Source organism: Lutjanus erythropterus, chromosome 8 (assembly GCF_056507025.1).
Source record: "Lutjanus erythropterus isolate fLutEry1 chromosome 8, fLutEry1.hap2, whole genome shotgun sequence".
Lineage (NCBI taxonomy): Eukaryota > Metazoa > Chordata > Actinopteri > Lutjaniformes > Lutjanidae > Lutjanus > Lutjanus erythropterus.
In genome coordinates, this window is record NC_139324.1 from 7,552,297 (window position 1) to 7,567,594 (window position 15,298).

At 37.9% G+C, this 15,298-nt stretch overlaps 1 protein-coding gene across 3 annotated transcripts in view; it reads right to left on the minus strand.

Annotated features, from left to right (window-relative positions):
• epsti1 (epithelial stromal interaction 1) overlaps window positions 1–15,298 on the minus strand; it is a 39,597-nt gene that overhangs the window by 17,169 nt on the left and 7,130 nt on the right. For 2 of the 3 annotated variants that reach the window (XM_084724375.1, XM_084724374.1), the window contains exon 6: window positions 1,308–1,381. The exons of the other annotated variant lie outside the window; for it this stretch is intronic. In XM_084724375.1, the coding sequence (XP_084580501.1) occupies window positions 1,308–1,381 (74 nt within the window). The remainder of the gene's footprint in view (window positions 1–1,307; window positions 1,382–15,298) is intronic. 3 annotated transcript variants of the gene reach the window in all.

Here is a 15,298-nt window from a genome sequence, read left to right on the forward strand (position 1 = left end):
TCGTCTTTCATCCAGTAGTTTGGTTTTTGACGAAATGCCTGCAAAACTAATGACTTTCCCATCAGCCTCAGCTGTACTTTGTGCTTAGCACTAGTTAACACATTAGCATGCTACCGCTCTAAACTAAGATGGTGAACATGGTGAACATTTACCTGCTTAACATCAACATGTTATCATCATTGTCCGTGTGAGCAAGGTGGCATACTAGCATTAGCATTTAGCTCAAAGCACCACTGTGCGTCAGTATAGCCTCACAGAAGTGCTAGCATTACTGTAGACGTCACTCAGCTTCACTACGTGATTAATTCACCCACTATTGAGGATTGAGACAAATCATGTGCTACCAACAAAAAAACTTTTTCTTAAGACCAACACTCTAATTCAAATTAGTTGTGTAATTTAAGAAATGTTTTAGTTTTCTTTCTTTCTTTTTTTTTTAATCTTGAAACTCTTTGTCAGAAAACAGCCTTGTCCAGGAAAAGAATTCACAACTTCAAACAATTTAAAAATGTGTTCAAATCCTTTTAAAATCTAAAACTATCAATACCTACTGATAACATAGTTATATATGTTATTATAATTATCTTTGTTTTAAAATGTATTTTTTATGAAAATGTTCTGTCCTAGATTTCTGTCAACTCTGTCATGCTTTACAAGAATATGATTTAATCAGGCATAAAAAGAGTCAGCTATAACCTTAGGACCCCTGTCTCACTTCACAGTTTGAAAAAAAAAATGGAGGAAATGCTGCTTAAGCACTGGTAAACTTTCTATTGTTAAATACATTCATGCAATAATATTGCTATCAAATGTGTCTCAACCATAACATGTCAACTCTGTAGCCCTTCTGAATCAAGGCTAAATAAGAATTGCAGTTAAAAATGTGTGTTTTAATTAGCAATTAGAGAATTTCTGCTTTTTTCCAGCATAATTGAAAAAAGAATGAATTATTTCTTCCTAGGAAATCCCTCTCTACATTAGCAGAGAAGTGACATTACAACTGCTTACAAGTTAAAAAATGTTAAAAATCAGAGGTGAACCTCATGTCATCCGTCTTCATGTTTCCCCTGATACTTACAGCTGATATGCTGTTTTTTTTTTTTGCTAAAACTTTAACATTTATAGGTCAGCAGAGGATCAGACATTGGGCGCTTCCTTTGTGAAGGGCTGGAGATTGTGTCATCTGATGCTACATCTGTGACTAAGATCCATTGCAGAGCAAGAATGAACACAACACAGCAGACCAAACAACACAATACCACACGGTGACAGTGATGAGACCCAAGTGAACCTGATCCCGGGCTGACCTGAGGTGATCCTGCTCGAGCTGCTCGCTCCTCCTCTGCTGTTCCTGTCGCCTCCTCTCCGCCTGGCGCTCAGCCTGCAATGCATCACAGTCAACAGTCACCGCGCAGCAGACAGCTGGATGCAGGGTATGTTAGACCTGTCCTGTTTTTCCAACATGCATCAGTCATATTTACCTCAACCATCACTGAGCATATTAATGTTGCAGTGAGTCCTCTGCTAGACATTCAACATATATACAGTATAATATATATGCTGTTGTAGAATATATGCAGCATTTTAATGCACTGATAAACATGACTTTCAAGTTCATGTTGTTATAAACATAAAAGCCTCAACAATCTATTTTCAAAATCAGTATCATGATGTATTTCCAAGTAAATCAGGATATGCAGGTTGGACATTACATTAGAAGAAATTTCATTTGATTGGTTGAAATTGGTTGCTTCAAGTCGACAAAAGCGAGCAAGTCATATTTTATTTTACAGGAAGAAAACAGGATTGGATTTTGAAATATGAATAGCAAGAAATAGATTTTTTTTAAATTTGTTTGATGTATATTGTTAAATAGGTGCACAACTTGTTAAAAAGGCATTTCTTCATTTCATCTTGACTTTAATATACAACAAACAATTAAATGAATCATCTCCAATATACCAGAGGTTTTCAAAGTGAGAGGGGAGATCAATTCAAAGATACAGTATTGTGGAATTTTACTGTTTTATAGTTTTCAGCATCAGAAACTAATAAATACAATTGGACAGAGCTTTTAATGTATCTGGTATAATCTAATATTTTGTCAAACAGCAATAACAGGCTATCTCAGCTCATATGATGTATATATATATATATATATATATATATATATATAATCATGATGATCTCATGAAGTCTAGGAAGTGAGCGATTTTTCAGAGACAAGAGACTTGTCAAAATATGTAGTATTGTGCAAAATGTTTATATAAAAATATGTCATATCTTAGCTTTTGACAGATGACACATTTATTGATATATTTATTTATTCTGTAATGTCAGTGTGTTTGCTGATTATAATACTTGTCTTTGTCTCTGAATTATTACATTCTGATTTGGTGATTGTAGGATATTTTAACCCTACAAGAACAATCACAATCAGAATCAGAAATACTTGATTGCTCCTGCGGGGAAGTTGGGTTTCATTATTAGTATTTCTGATTTGGATTGTAGATTAAAAAGATCCAGTTTTACAGTAAATACAGTAAATATTGTAACATCCCACATGGTCAGGCTGCACACATCACTGGTGCCACAGTATATTATGAAATGAGACAAAGACGTGTGTCAGCTGCCAACATATACAACAGGATGTTGCCCTATGAGACCGAGAGGCTGGCTACATGCAGGAGCTGGGACGAGATGTATTAAACTCAGTTTCTGTGGTTTGGATGGACACATTCGTTCAGCCTCTTGTTAGGTCACGTCTCCAGACGAAGAAGAGGCTGTTTCACATGCATCTGTTTGTTTGCTGGATTACCAGGACATTCTTATGGCTTCACAGAGGTCATGGCGCAACACGAAAAGGTCTGTGGAGCACCGCTTTGGTCTTCAGGATTAATCACTCTTTCACATAAATGCAGCCGTCCATTAACCACTATTAGAACAAGAGCTGGGCCAGACATGGAGCAGAACATGTCTGAGAACAGAGTGACGGACTGTCTTTGAGACCATTAATCAGGCTGTTCTCATGGCGGGAGTGAGGGAGGACTCTGAGACACACGGACCTGCTGCAGCTCAGGTGGATGCTTGTCAATACTGACATCTTGAGGCCAAACATGATATTGTCTCTCACTGCAGGAGGACAAATGAGTGCCTAGTGGAAGAGGGACACCCCAGAGCAATGCTTTCCCGGGGCTGAACATCTTCATACCAAAACCAAAAACACCACGACCAGTGGTGGACAGTAACAAAATACATTTACTTGAGTACTGTACTTAAGTACATTTTTTGAGTATCTGTACTTTACTTGAGTATTTGTTTTTTTTGGAAACTTCTGAATTTCACTCCACTACATTTCAAAGACAAATATTGTACTTTTGACTCCACTGCATTTGTAGGAAGGTTGTTGTTACTTTTTGACTAAGCTTTGAAGTCAGCTGTCGGTGTTTTTTTCTTTTCTAAAATGCAGTTGGTCACATGCTGTGTTCCTCACAGAAAGAAACCAATCACAGTAGCTCCTCTCAAATGGGATTGATGTAAAAGTGGAAATACATCGTCCAGGTGCTCTCTGTAACAAGAACAAGCAAGCTCTCCCTCTTTCATTCAAACAAAAAGCGGTAATGGTGACGGCAGGAGAAAGACAAAATGAAATCTCAAGATGTTATTATAATTATTCATTATTCCAGGTAGCTTTTAAAGTTGGATTGTTTTTATTGGGGTGAAAAATACAGCATAATTCATGTATATATACTGCCTCTGAGGACAGAAAGAAATCTCAGTTATTTAACAGACTTGGAGAACTCCTCACAGTTATCTTCAATCTAATTTTATGATGTGATTTTAATACAGTTACATCAGAAAATGACAATAACTGTCTTTTTTGTTTTTGATGGTTCTGCAAGCAAGTCAGTGCATCATTAGATGGTTTCACAGAGTTACAGGCATAGACATATATACTTAGACGCCGCATTGAGCGGGTCGGCCCATTGCTGCGATACGTCGGCGTGTCCACCATGTTGGATGTGGCAGAACTGCCCCGTAAACTAATGCAAGGAAATGGATCGAACTTCATAAAGCACCTTTCTACAAAGTGATTTAAATGAATGCCCTTTATTCACCCATTCACACACACACTAATATATTTGGGAAACAAATAGGCATCAAAAACAACGTATGTAACTTTTAATGTGATGATTATAAATGTTTATTCCTTATATGTTTAGGACATAGGTAAGCACCAAACCAACATATGTATTTTTCTAATGTTTTTATGAGTTTTTACAGCTATCAATGTACGTAACACTGTTACTGTGATGATAAATATTGAAATATTAATATTAAACATCTGTGTTTATAATAACCAGATCCTGAAACGTAAATGTGACAGGTGGGTTTTCTGAATAATAGAGCATGGATGTTTACATTTAACTGAATTTGATTAATCATTTTGATATTCAGTGATTGATGAACATATACACATACATCTATCTGTACAGGGGGGCATTGACGAACATATATTAGGGGTGCAATGGATCACAGTTGATCCGTGTCCCGTACGGATCGCCATCTAAGGTTTTACTGTCACTGTTACTTTTGTATAAGTTATAATACCCAAAATCTCAGTGCAGAGTTGCAGTGAACAGACAGGACAGATGCTGCTGTGTGCAGCTCATCTCTGTGAAGAGCGACTGATTTAAAAGCCGTCACATCACCTTGAGTGAAATCCAGACCATAACTTTTTTCACTGATGTAACTCTGCTATCACCAAAGAAACAGATCATCAAACTGTGATGTTCATTGAAACTTTGGTGATATCAGCAGTCTGCCTGTCTGTGACACAGTGTGTCTGCTGATTGATCATGACTTCTAACCAATCAGATGTACTGCGCTGTAGGCGGGACATTGAGCCAGACTACAGAGCGTAGTTGTGTATTATACTGTGCAGTGTATAATGATCTAATATATGTATACTATATACATAGTACAGCACTGTATAAGTTTGAAGTTTTAAATATATTACCATTATCATTACTATTATCATTATTATTACATAACTATGGTGATAATTACAGACAAAGATTAGAGATAATTTAAACCTAATCCCACCACTTTTTTATTTTTTGCTGAGCTGAAAAATGATCCGATCCGTGACTCAAAACTGTGATACGATCCGAACCATGAGTTTTTTGATCCGTTGCACCCCTAGGTAATACTGCAGGTAACTAACTAACACTGCCTATCATGTTAGCGCCATTTGCCTCATTGTAAAACCTGCTATTACTAACTGTTAACTGTTAATGTTAAATGAATGTCTTCTCATGCATTACATTTAGATGACCATGACGAGAGACAGAGTCTGACTGGCTCAGAGGCTGGCAGTACTCGCTCCAGTTCACGTCTAGCTTCCTGTTTGTTCTCCTTTTTTCTAAATGAGAATCGATAATAGAATCGATAAAGAACCGAATTGTTAAGCAGAATCGAAAATGGAATTGGAATCGTAAAAATTTTATCAATTCCCATCCCTATTCTTGAGAGACCACAAAAAAGTCTCATGAAACGCTGAGTATCACTCTTCTCAGAGTCTCCTGCACACCACTTCTACATGTAGATAAATGGAGAGCTTGACAGCTCTAGTTACGGCCTAAATCTGCTGAAAATAAACTGTCCTGCCTTAAACTTAGCGTTTTGTCTTACTCATCTTGCATTCATGTGGTGTCATATAATTGGAATATCTGAACAGTGGCTAAATTCATGTGAACGCCCTGTCAATATGGAACAACAACCTGAAAAATCAGCCAAAATTTTGCTGCAACTTTCCAAGTTGTCTGTTGACGTCATATATGAATAAATAAATAAATATAATGGAAGAAAGTGAATATTTCGTTGATAACTTTTTATTAATTCATGCATCATTTTTTTACTAACATGTAAATTCTTTAACTCATTCTTAACTTGTACTGTACTGTACTATTCCTATCATATTCGTATCTTTTGTCTTAATGTGTACAATATTTTTATTTGTGTATAATTCTTTAGCTAGGAAGTGGCTGAATGCTAACATTACCTAAGGTATCTAATGGGTTATCAAATGTGCTGTTTTGACTTGAAATATAGCATGATGTCTCTTCAGATTTTCACTATCAAGTGTGTTTTAAGTTGGAGATCAACAGGGAAATGGTGAAATGATAAGAATTTGTCAAATTCCCTGTTTATGCGACTTGTAACCAGGAACACAGGTCAGAAGAAAATGACCACACAGTAAATATGGTGAATTCAGTCCAATATCAGGCTAAATCAGGCTTTGTGCTAAACTTGAAAAAATGACTTTAAAGAAAATTTAAATAAAGTTTTAAATTTAAATAAAGTTTAAAAAAAAAAAAAAAAGTAAAAAAAAAAAAAATAGAATGTTCCCGTGCTTTGATCTCTTTAAGTGCTTTGATCTGTGATGTCACATTCTAGAACACATCAGTTTACCTCAGGACCTGAGAGCAACATTCACTCAGAGCAAGCGTTTGGAAGTACAGTGTGTCGTATTCAAGTCAAGTTCGAGTTAAACAAGTCAAGTTCAAGTCAAGTTCGAGTTAAACATTTACTACAACCATACCTCATTAGCGTTCGGAAGTACAGTGTGTCGTATTCAAGTCAAGTTCGAGTTAAACAAGTCAAGTTCAAGTCAAGTTCGAGTTAAACATTTACTACAACCACACCTCATTAGCGTTCGGAAGTACAGTGTGTCGTATTCAAGTCAAGTTCAAGTTAAACAAGTCAAGTTCGAGTTAAACATTTACTACAACCACACCTCACTACAGACAGATGGATCGTAGGAATAATCCAAGGCCCAACCAAACAAGAGTGGAGACCTTTCCTAACACTGACAGTCAGGATTTTACTGCACCCACTTCAGACACCACCCCAATGGAGCAGCAGGAAGCACACCAGCCCCGCAGCAGGCACGTCCAGCACCTCATTAAGAAAAACGATGATCTAAAACGCAGACTCACCTTGTCTGAAGGTCATCGCTTGGAAATTTCTGTAGAGAATGACAAGTTGCGGGAAAACAACAAAGCTCTGGAGGAGAGACTTCGAGAGTTGATAGACAAGATTAAGCAGGCTGACCAAAACCATCAGGCAGGAGTCGTCTTAGACAACGAAGATTGGGAAAATAAATATAAGGCTCTGGAGGAAAGGTTTAAACTTGAGATGGCAACAAAAGACAACATGATCAGATTGCTTGGGTGCCAGATCTCTGATCTAGAGTACCGTCACAAACTGCAGAGGGAGCCGGTGGGTAACAACCAATCACGGAGGAGAGCCAATCATGTCCAGCAGCTGAATAAGAAGATTGAGGCTCTGGAACAGAGGCTGAAGGCGTCCCAAAACAGTCTGCAGAAGGCACTTGCAGAAAAGGAGGTTTGGCAGAATCAATACAAAACCCTGGAGGACAAATTTAATGATGCAATGGCTGAAGAAGAACAGGCGACCCAAGATCTCCTGACAAAACTGGTCTCACAAAACCAAGACTGGGAAGACAAGTACAAAGCTCAACAGGAGCAGTTCAGCAACGAAATGGCCGAAAAAGAAGAGGCCACCCAAGATCTCGTGAGAAAGCTTGTCTCAGAAAACCAGGACTGGGAAGAGAGGTACAACTCTCAACAGGAGCAGTTCAGTAAAGAGATGGCCGAAAAAGAACAGGCGGCCCAAGACCATATGTTGAACCGGTGTCAAGCTCTGCAGCAGAAATTCAAAGAGGAGCTTATGGAGAGAAACCAGAGCTGGCAAACAAGAACAAACCAGCTGGAAGAAGAAAATAAACAGCTAGCTGAAAAAGAACAGAGCTTGAACACAAAAGTAAACCAGTTGGAGGCAGAAAACAAAGAACTGGCTGAAAAATTGGAGAAAATGGACAGAGCCTCTCAAAAGCTCACAGAGACCACAGACCAGCCGTGTACCAACAATGTGGAATCTCTCCAGGGAGACAAACCTCAGGATCCAGAGCCTAAAGACATGCCAGAGGAGTCTAGAGAGGAGCAGGTGGATCAGACCAAAAATGTAACACTGGACTCAACCACTGAACCAACACAGATGGAGACAAGCGAAGAAGATGAGACAGAAATAAAAACTAAAAAACAGGAGCAGAAGGTGGGGAAGCGCAAGAAAAAGTGGAATTTTCTGAGCCGGATGTTCAGAAAAAAAGACAAGAAGTGTGACGACGACAGTAACGTGGAGGAGAAGCCTGCTGGTTGTTCGTCTGACGCCCAGTTACAGCTCCCTCCTCCTCCACCCCTCACCTGTCCACCTTCCTCACACTCCCCCACCCCCACTCTGTCTCCTTCACCTTGTCTCTCTTCTCACCTCTCCTCTGTTGCCTCCTCCACCCCTCCTCCCTCGCCCCCTGCTTCAACCTAACCCAACCCCCAACTGACCCCACCCCACCCCAAACCACTCCACCCCACCCCATGACTCCACATCCCCTTTTCTTTTCTTTTTTCCCTTTTTGTGGGTTTTCTCCTGGTGCTCAGGTTTCCCCCACATCTAATTCAATCAATAAAAATCAAATAAAAATTCAATCATATTTCTATGTGTTTCTTTGAATAGAGATTTAAGGTATAAATAAGTATGTTAAGACATCATGGTGGCTATAAAGTACAGGTAGTGTTACCTGTCATCAAATGTTGGTTTTTATATTTTGATTTAACACAGAAATCCAGTTAGCTAGCTAACATGTCAACACTAATACCACTACTGCAACTACTGGGCCTACTTACTGAAAAAACATGTTGGGACTGTGGTGATTCTGGTGACTGGAATGGTGATTAATAATTGTATTGGTTGGTTTTAACTGACCATATTACAAAAAACAATCTATTATCTATTAAACTAACTATTAATTAAAATTTATTATTATTAATTAAAATTGTAAACAGGGCAGGAGCAAAAAACTCCTTGACATTCTTTAATTATGTACATAAAATCCAAACTAACATCAGGGCACTGAAACAGTACCCTTTCACTGGTATCTTTAAAAATCATAAATAACTATACATTCAAAAAACTCAAATACAACAACTTAAAGAAGAAGGGTCAATTATAGATCAACATATGGCTATAACATTACAAAAAAATAAATAAAAACAACATGCTTTACGTTCTATAAAAGGGTCAGTGACATGACATTCATTTTTTTGTGTCACTATATTTAAGTTAAATTTAAAAGAATTAAAATTTGAACAAACAAACAAACTTCCACACATTCCCCTTTTGAAAACCTAGTCTAAAATTTCTGGTTTGAATCAACTGTGAAAACTTTGTACCAACTGCTTCAACTTGTTTAAAAAAGGTGAACACTCAATAAACCAGTTAATATTAAATACAAGTAACAGAACATCATTCATGAATACTATAATCATGTGAGTGAGGTCACCTTCCCAATTCATTTTTTGTGTATTGTGTAAGAAAACCATGTGACAGGAAATGATATGACAGAGAGGGACTGACTGCTGCATGACAAGGTTATAACGTCTTTACAGTATAATGTGAGTTTTATGATAAGGTCAGGTATGCTGAGGTCTACATGTCAAATGGTACGACCCCAAGAAAACAATGATAATTCATCATAATTACAAAAATGAGTATTTACTTTTAAAAATGTGTTATATGAAATATTTGGCTCATTGAGGATGAACTGCACCTCACCTGGAGACTAGACGAAAACAGGCGGAGGAGGACCACTTCTACAGGAGGCAGAGACAAAAAGCTGCAGCTAAGTCTGACAGTTTCCAGCAGACTTCAGAGAATATACAGGAAGAGACACTAACTTCATGTTAGATCACCTGTAGGTGACCTGTAGTCTGCAGACAACGTTCATCACTGACAAATAAAGTGTGTTCTTGATCGCTGATTGAAGTTGAAATAGAAGACAGTTCCCTTCTGTTACATGGAACCTCTGTTCTTTTATCTGCCTTCTAAAGCACTATGTCATATATAACCTTTATTATTATTATCAGCCACAAAATATCTGCTTGTTAACAGATTAAAACCTGTTTGCATGACAGAAGACTAATATAAGGTGTTAAATATTACAACCACAGAAAATTAGTAGTTTACATGTGGTGTTTGTAAATTAAGAGCCAATCAGAGCCTGTGAGCTCATTGATCAGGTGACAACGAGGTGCTTGCAGTTGGTGCCTGATCCCAAAAACTGCGGCCGCCATGATCTCGCAAGGTTATTGTTGCCCATGTGTCCATGGTGTCAGAGCAAGTTGGGATCAAGTCAGAGACATGTCTAACTGGCATGCATTGTGCAGTGATCGCCGGTGATCGATTCTGCGCAGGTCTGGCTCATCTCGAAAGCAACTGTTGTTAGTCTTGTGTAAGAAGACCATGTGACAGGAAGTGATATCACAGAGAGGGACTGACTGCTGCATGACAAGGTTACAAAGTCTTTATGGTATAACGTGACATTTTTAGGGTAAGTTCTTGTCTTTTTGTCTTGTTACATCATTTTAGGCCATTTCCGTTCATTTTAGGTCATTGGAGGTCTTGTTATACTAAGCACCTCCCTCCTTAGTTACTGTTGCTAAGGCCTTTGATTCTACATCAGCCCACATCCTCCTCCCAAACCCCCACAGAACAAATGCAGATGCAGTGGGATCTAACAACTTTGTCTGGAGGTAAAGTTACTGCAGCTAGTAAGCTACTATTAGTTAGCTGGACATGCTAATGTTAACAGTTTATGTTAGAGCAGATGAAGACAGAGTTTAATCCATTCACCACACGTGTGCTCTTGTGTTTCTTGAGTAGGGATGGGAATCGAAAACCGGTTCTTGTTGAGAATTGGCTCCCAGTGTTTCAATTCCTTGGAATCATTTGCCAATTTTGCAAACGATTCCCTTATTGATTCCAGTGGGTTCGAATGACATCACCACGCACATTGCGTACTGACATCATTCACCAGTGCAGCCAGCAGGAAACATGGTCCCCAAGTGGCACAAACGCTCGAAACACGAGAAAGGATGACAACAGGGCAACTTACAATACTTGCAAAGTGGATATTTCATCAAAGGGAGGAAATACTACCAATATGTAGAAACATTTTCACACACAGCATGCGATAACTTTGAATGAATGTCACGTTTTTGATCCGCTCCAGAGTGAATTTCAACCCAGCAGCAGCGGCAATGTTAGCACATCCTCTGCTGTTAATACTAGGGGTGCAACGGATCGCAGTTGACCTGTGTCCCGTACAGATCGCCATCTACGGTTTGGCTCACATGTGATCCTTGGACCACATGTGAGCATCGTAGTTTTACTGTCACTGTTATTTTTGTATAAGTTATAATACCCAAAATCTCAGTGCAGAGTTGCAGTGAACAGACAGGACAGATGCTGCTGTGTGCAGCTCATCTCTGTGAAGAGCGACTGATTTAAAAGCCGTCACATCACCTTGAGTGAAATCCAGACCATAACTTTTTTCACTGATGTAACTATGCTATCACCAAAGAAACAGATCATAAAACTGTGATGTTCATTGAAACTTTGGTGATATCAGCTGTTTTAACTTCTACACAGCTCCTCTCTGCTCACCGGTGCAGCTCTGTCTCACCCCGTCTGTGACACAGTGTGTCTGCTGATTGATCATGACTTCTAACTAATCAGATGTGCTGTGCTGTAGGCGGGACATTGAGCCAGACTACAGAGCATAGTTGTGTATTATACTGTACAGTGTATAATGATCTAATATATGTATAGTATATTCATAGTACAGCACTGTATAAGTTTGAAGTTTTTAATATTATTACCATTATCATTACTATTATCATTATTATTACATAACTATGGTGATAATTACAGACAGACAAAGATCAAAGACAAGTACATTTTTAAAATAATTTAACCCTAATCCCACCACTTTTTTCTTTTTTGCTGATCTGAAAAATCATCCGATCCATGACTCAAACCCGTATAGTAAGTATATACATACATATATCTATACAACTATACAACTACAGTCTCTGTGTGTGTGTTTGTAAACTGAAAACCTTGGAAAAGAATGGTCTTGCACAGCTTTTTCCGTGTGTTGCCACTCTGCATGAATGAATAAAGCATATTGTCCGTTCGCTCTTGCCACATCCAATATGGCGGCAACGTCGATGTATGATTCAGCGCTCAATGCGGCGTCTATGTATATATGTCTATGGTTACAAGCTTCTGTAAATGCATCATGAAAACAATACAGCATGTATTGATATTAGAAAATGTACTTTTTTGAATACTTAAGTATTTTTAAAACCAAGTACTCTTGTACTTTAACTCAAGTAAAATTTTGACTGAGCAACTTTCACTTATAGTTGAGTAATATTTGACCAGGAAGATCTATACTTTGACTCAAGTACTGGGGTTGAGTACTTTGTCCACCACTGACCACGACTAAAATGACCAAAATTATTACAGTCCTTCAAAACAATGTGTATGTGCAGCACATGTTTGTATTTGGTTGTGTTTTCTGTATCTGTATTTTGTTATGCTGCATAATTGTCATTGGTGAGGATGTCTTCGTCAGGCTTGGACACTAACAGATTACATGCACCAGGATTACATAATCCAGATACAAAAAAGCATAACTGCGTTCCATTATGGTCACAGATAAGAAAGATGTAATAAGATTACAAAGATTAAATGTGTATTATTAGCAGGACTACAGTTTTAAAAAAAAGAATAATATCCTACCATGCACAGTTCACACACAGCTGTCAATTCATTATCATGACCTCTAGTGAAAAAATGCTTAATTGGGTGGAAATTTCAAAATTTTTTGTCTTTAACTCAATCAATCAATCAACCAATCAATCAATCAATCAATCAATCAATCAATCAATCAATCAATCAATCAATCAATCAATCAATCAATAATTGTGGAATTGCAATTGTTCTGAGTTGTTTTCTAATTCAAAAAAGTCAAAATTCTCTGATTCCAGCTTCTTAAATGTGAATATTTTCTGGTTTCTTTACTCCTCTCTGACAGTAAACTGAATATTTTTGAGTTGTGGACAAAACAAGACATTTGAGGACGTCATTTTGGACTTTGATGAACATTTTTCACAATTTTCTGACATTTCATGTACCAAACAACTCATTTATTAATTGAGAAAATAATAAACCAATTAATTGGTGATGAAAATAATCGTAAAAACACTATATTAGGCTAAACGATTTCACCATATTTTATGTAGAGGTCATCCAAAAGTAATGAAAAGTAATCAAGTTAAGTTTACTTTAATATTGCGATATGTGTGTTACTACTGACTACATTTTCAACTTAACTTTTAAGGTAATTAGTAACTGTATCAGGATACATTTTTAAAGTAACTCTCCCAACCTTGGTCTTTGTCATTTTAGCATTGAAATCACAGTTAGTGATGGTGTTTTACTGGACTGCAGTATACTGAGAGGTGTGTCTAATATTTTGCACCCTTCACATGTGTAAATGGGGAGGACAGAACATCTGAAACACCTTTAAATATAATGTAGTCCAGTAAAACACCAGCTTTAACTATGACCTCGATAATCAACAAAATCAGTCTGTTGGATTTAGTAGCATCCAGTGGTGAAATAACAGTTTGCAAACATCTTGTCCCACTCTCCTGCTCCAAGCATGAAGGAGGCCCTACGGTGACTGCGAAAATCGTGCAAAACACAAAAGGCCATAATTAGAGTCAGAGGGGCCTATCTTACACCCGACACAAAGCTATTGCAGCAATAAGCAATAAAGTGTGAATATTGCAGTTTAAAGACTGCGGGTGTGTGTCTTGCACTTGGCTGAGGTGCGCACACACAAAAAACATCTTTCATTAATGTTAAACAGTGTGCGCGCACGTGTGTAAAATTATTCTCACAACTAAGGAATCAGGAATTATTATTATAATTATAAAGCCCAATAAATTTCAGCAGACCTGAAAAGTGCACTCAGAATGAGATCACAGCTGTCAGGTCGTCTTTAACAGATCAGTCACATGACAGCTGGAGCAGCTGGAGTGTTTGTGTCTGCGTTTTTATTGTGATCCAGAAAAATAATAATTATTTTTTACTTTTATCATTATATCTGACCAAAAGACCAGTCTGACCCAGAAGAAAATGGTATGTGTTCTTCTGTCAGAGCCTGATGCTGGATGGATAACCTGTATGTAATTCTGCACATGGGCTGAAGCTGCACCTCAGTCCCCCCTCCTGCCCACTGGCTCCTTCAGGAGCTTCATCCAGTGGAGCTGCGTAATAATGATGATGATAATAATGAATTATAAAATATAATTACACGGTGCTTTAGTGTACTACTGAACCAGTTACATATCTGCATGACAGATGTCCTACACGTGGTGCAAGGGGCAGGACAGGACAAGATACCCCTGTGCCCTTGATACAAGATGGCAAAAGTAGATTTTGTATCCTGCACTTTCCACTTGTGCTTTAGATCAGTGTAAGATAGGGCCCAGAGTTTGGTTTGGCTGTTCTGGGCTACTGTAGAAATGTGGCATTGCAACATGGCAGCCTCCATGGAGGAGGACCTGCTTCCTGTGTAGATATAAAGGACTCATTCTAACAACAATTCTTTAATTAGTATTTCCCAGAGCCAAGGATTATGTAAATGAATGTTTAGTTTTGTCTACAACCCAAAGATATCCAATTTATTGTCAGAGAGAAGTAAAGGAAAAGAACACAGTCCCACTTGAGAAGCTGAAATCACAGAATTTCTTCTCAAAAAATACTCAAAACGAATTAAATGTTAACAAAATAGTTGCCAATTAATTTAGTAGTTGAGAACTTATTGATTAATTGACTAATTGCAGTACCAAAAAAAAAAGCAGTTCAGAGACAAAGGCCATGCATCACAACACATTACTCACTCCTTCCTATTTATTTTTTGACTGAGTCTTTTTTTGGTGTGGTCCTTGATAGTGAACTGAACATTATAAATTCTGTAAAGGTAGATGTTATGACAGGACTGATGCGTTAGATTGTACAGATATACACAATATAAGTGCCCACTGAGTGTTGATAGCTTGATGTGACTTGCTGGCAGATGTGGACTCAAGCTGCACGACTTTAGACTCAACTTGACAAAATCAAAAAAGATTTGCAACTCAGCTTGGACTCGTGACTTTACTTGGTCGTGAGCCTTTGGACATGAAAATGCTCAATACCTTCCCCCAGATCCAAACATGAAGAGGTCTGTTATTTCAAGAATGTGAATTCATGAATCAATTCATTCCCCATTTCAACTAATATTAACACTATTCATTCTCAG